This window comes from Pangasianodon hypophthalmus, chromosome 21, assembly GCF_027358585.1.
Source record: "Pangasianodon hypophthalmus isolate fPanHyp1 chromosome 21, fPanHyp1.pri, whole genome shotgun sequence".
NCBI lineage: Eukaryota > Metazoa > Chordata > Actinopteri > Siluriformes > Pangasiidae > Pangasianodon > Pangasianodon hypophthalmus.
The window spans coordinates 833,229-837,767 of record NC_069730.1 but is presented as its reverse complement, the minus strand read 5'-3'; the positions used below and the strand labels follow the sequence as shown (position 1 = coordinate 837,767).

The 4,539-nt window shown below is 39.0% G+C and overlaps 1 protein-coding gene across 1 annotated transcript in view; it reads left to right on the top strand.

Annotated features, from left to right (window-relative positions):
* Window positions 1-669: 669 nt before the first annotated feature.
* The window catches only part of pi15b (peptidase inhibitor 15b), a 5,548-nt gene continuing 1,678 nt past the window's right edge, over window positions 670-4,539 (top strand). The window contains exons 1-4 of the mRNA XM_026941360.3: window positions 670-753; window positions 915-1,189; window positions 4,242-4,360; window positions 4,448-4,539. The exon at window positions 4,448-4,539 is cut by the window's right edge and continues 41 nt beyond it. Coding sequence (XP_026797161.2) covers window positions 932-1,189; window positions 4,242-4,360; window positions 4,448-4,539 — 469 coding nt within the window. The 5' untranslated portion in view covers window positions 670-753; window positions 915-931. The remainder of the gene's footprint in view (window positions 754-914; window positions 1,190-4,241; window positions 4,361-4,447) is intronic.

Below are 4,539 nucleotides of genomic sequence, written 5' to 3'. Positions count from 1 at the left end.
ATTCTGCTGGCAGATTGGAAGGCCAGTGTTGATTTAAAAAATTACTTGCTGATAAATTGCTGTGGTATAAGTGGAATAAAACACTCTGGGACCCATGCTGTTATAGGAAACTTTCCTACAACAGCACATCATGAAGTGTTTTAATTTTTATTTATCAGAGTAAAAGTCTTTACATTTTTACAAATTGTTTGTACATACTTCTTTCTATTAAACATATGTTATAATCTATTATTTTCTATTGTGATAAAACTTCATTGTGTTTTATTCTATTACATTTCTTCCAGAAATCTTCCTTCTTCATGTAACATGTTTTGATACGCAAATGATCATGATGATTAAATTATTATGCAAATTAGCCCATTTCTGTCAAACATCTGGCAACTTTTCGAGCATGCATTAGCTACTTTCCTCTAAAATAAAAGTTGACAAAACTGGATGTAATCTGGTAGCATGTTTTTTTGGTGTTTTTTTGCAACATTTACCCTCCTAAAGTATTTTTGTATGCTATAAGATTTTGGATCACTACTTTTAGGTGGTGGTCTTTATGGTCTCTAAATAGGGATGGTTGGTTGAAGTGCACTTGATTCAGGTAGTAGGGAGGGACATAGAGTGCACCTAAGGCCAGCTTCCCGACTATATAAACAGGAATGGGCTGAAAGAGCAGTGGGAGGTTTTTTGCAGTGTGAAAAGTGCAGGAGAAAGCAGACAGAGTCATCAGTTACAGCTGCTCACAGGTTTTAAGCTATTTAAAGGGTAAGAGCACTGTTTAATGTTGCTCCGGCTTTGCATTTAGTTATAATTTACTACCTTTTAATTCATTGCATTCACTGTTTGGGTTCTGAGCTCCAACATTATATTTATTTAAGCCTCAGTGTGCAGATCCCTTGTGTCTAATGTTGTCGGTGTCATTTCAGGAGATTAACCAGAGAACATGAGGAACTTTCTCATCGACCTGATTCTCTTATTCATCGCCTGCCATGTGGGAGCACGGACGGTGAAAAACGAGACCGATTTACCGACAGGCGTGAACATGACCATTGCAGAGAACGTGGAAGATCAGGTGTCGGTGTCAGCGATAAAATCGAGGAGGAAGAGATATATTTCTCAGAGCGATATGTTGGCCATCGTTGATTATCACAATCAGGTGCGAGCTCGAGTGTTTCCTCCAGCAGCCAACATGGAGTACATGGTGAGTGATCCAAAATCCATCCCTGCTGAAAAAAAACAAATAGAAACCCTCATAGAATTTTTGTAATGGTTTTAATGGTTATAATGGGAATTGTATTGGTTTGAATGGAAGCTGTAATGGTCCCTGTCGGTCTCTACTGGTAATTTGTTGCCTTCTATTGGTGGCATGTTACATCTAGTGGATACCATTAAGGACTAGTAATGGTAATGGTTTTAATGGTTAGCTGATGGTTTGTAATGGTATTCCTAGTGGAAACCATTAGAATTTCTGTGATGGTTTCTATTGTTTTTTTTCCTGCAGGGATAAAACTCATTCCTGTTAGTTTGCTTGTGTTACTAATTTGAATAATCAATCAATCAATCAATCAATCAATCAATCAATGACTGATGTGTGATTATAAACAATTGCATCTATAGAAACAGAAATATTAGCGTTCTCCTCTTTATCAGGTTTATCAGGACCCCAAAATAAACTTTATTTTTTAAAATTTCTTAAACTCTACTTATTAATAATTATACAGTTAAAATAATATATATATATATTTTTTGTTGTTGTTATATTTTGTAATCTGCTAGCCTAAACCAGCTGCCTATGGTCGCCATGGTAACGGTTGCTGAGGCGTGAGCTCAGTGTACAGATATGATTGGCTCATTTCTGGCGCCAAATCCAAAACAGGGATGTGATTGGATAACGCATGGCTGTTGGGTTTTGATATGACTGCATAGTTATAAATCTGATTTAATGATCAGCGATACAACAAAAGTTAACTGTTTTACTTGAGGAAGTCTAAAAAAACTATTAAAACTATTAAAAACTATTATTCGTAGCGCATTATTCGGACAGTAAGGACGATGAAGTGAGATGATTGCTGAACTGGACGCCATTTTTGTTGTCGACTATTGAATGACTTTATATAAATTATTAGAAAACAAACACTTACTTTTAGAATTATATATAATAGTGACTATAAGAAAGTATTTACTGAGAAAAGTCGGAGTATAAATTATTTTATACAGTTAAAATATGTAGTTTTGTATTTTATACACTCACGTTGTAATTTGCTAGCCTCAATCGGCTGCCTGTGGTCGCCATGGTAACGGTTGCTATGGCGTGAACTCTGACTATAGATATGATTGGATCATTTATGGCGCGAAATTGAAAGGACGGGTATGATTGGTTAATGCACGGGTGTTGGTTTTCCTTATGACTGACTTGAATGATAAGTTATTGAATATCAGTATCATAGAGTAAAAGTATCTTACTTATTTACTGAAAAGTAAACTATTTAAATTTAGGAAGTGTAAAGAAAAAAAAGCTCACAAATTTTGGACTTTTAAAAATGATTTATCCGTCCCACAATACTGAAATAAGCGAACTATAACTGATGTAGGTCTGGCCGGCCGCCATTTTGTTGGCTGCTCCCTCTAGTGGGCAACATTAAGCATTGCATTAAGCATTGATTTTTTTTTGGACTGTAGTAAAGATGTCCTTAAAAGGCCAAACATATTTTTAAAGGACGCTTCTAAATCTGGAATGAATGTAAAATTCAGTTAGATATGGGTTGCTTTTAAAGGGAAATAGCATTTGTGAATGAACATGGCAGAAACTATGTGCCTGAGCTCTGGATTAGATAAGAAGATTTGCTTTCTGGCTCAGATTAGTGTTGTGTTATATTTTCCTGGTATGTTCTGTGGTCTGTAAAGTTCTCTGTTAGCTAAACATTATGAAGAGTGAGGATAGCTACGTCTCCATGTACCTCAGAGCACAGAGATGCTAGTCTTAGAGAACGTATCAACAGGCTACGAAAAGGAACAGTATTGTTTGTGAGGGTGTGTATTTCAGGAAGATGGAGAACTGATGAACAGTTGCTTCTGAGAGAAGATCAGAGAGGAAAAATTTTACACAGTCATGTTGTTTCTGTGTTTCTGTGTAATGGTTAATGCCTCGCTAAGGTGCAGATACTTCTGATAATAAATAAACTGTGTGTTGTGTGTGACCAGGTGTGTGTTGTTTATGACCAGGTGTGTGTTGTGTATGACCAGGTGTGTGTTGTGCATGACCAGGTGTGTGTTGTGTATGACCAGGTGTGTATTATGTATGACCAGGTGTGTGTTGTGTATGACCAGGTGTATATTGTGTATGACCAGGTGTGTGTTGTGTATGACCAGGTGTGTGTTGTGCATGACCAGGTGTGTTTTGTGTATGACCAGGTGTGTGTTGTGTATGATCAGGTGTGTGTTGTGTATGACCAGGTGTGTGTTGTATATGACCAGGTGTGTTGTTGTGTATGATCAGGTGTGCGCTGCGTGTTGTGTATGATCAGGTGTGTGTTGTGTACGATCAGGTGTGTTGTTGTGTATGATCAGGTGTGTGTTGTGTATGACCAGGTGTGTATTATGTATGACCAGGTGTGTGTTGTGTACGATCAGGTGTGTATTATGTATGACCAGGTGTGTGTTGTGTATGACCAGGTGTATATTGTGTATGACCAGGTGTGTGTTGTGTATGACCAGGTGTGTGTTGTGCATGACCAGGTGTGTTTTGTGTATGACCAGGTGTGTGTTGTGTATGATCAGGTGTGTGTTGTGTATGACCAGGTGTGTGTTGTATATGACCAGGTGTGTTGTTGTGTATGATCAGGTGTGCGCTGCGTGTTGTGTATGATCAGGTGTGTGTTGTGTACGATCAGGTGTGTTGTTGTGTATGATCAGGTGTGTGTTGTGTATGACCAGGTGTGTATTATGTATGACCAGGTGTGTGTTGTGTACGATCAAGTGTGTTGTTGTGTATGATCAGGTGTGTTGTTGTGTATGATCAGGTGTGTGTTGTGTACGATCAGGTGTGTTGTTGTGTATGATCAGGTGTGTGTTGTGTATGACCAGGTGTGTATTATGTATGACCAGGTGTGTATTATGTATGACCAGGTGTGTGTTGTGTACGATCAAGTGTGTTGTTGTGTATGATCAGGTGTGTTGTTGTGTATGATCAGGTGTGTGTTGTGTACGATCAGGTGTGTGTTGTGTATGATCAGGTGTGTGTTGTGTATGATCAGGTGTGGGATGAATCTCTGGCGCGTTCAGCTGAGTCCTGGGCTGCCACCTGTATCTGGGATCATGGACCTCCATACCTGCTCCGGTACCTCGGCCAAAATCTCTCCGTCCGCACGGGCAGGTGAGTCTTAGTGACGTTAAGTCCTCCTGCTCCAGGTCACCTCAAGAAAAAATGATGATTATTATTATTATTATTATTTGTCGTCAGTTACCGGTCAGTACTGCAGATGGTGAAGCCCTGGTACGATGAGGTGAAGGATTACGTGTTCCCGTACCCACACCACTGCAACCCCACGTGCC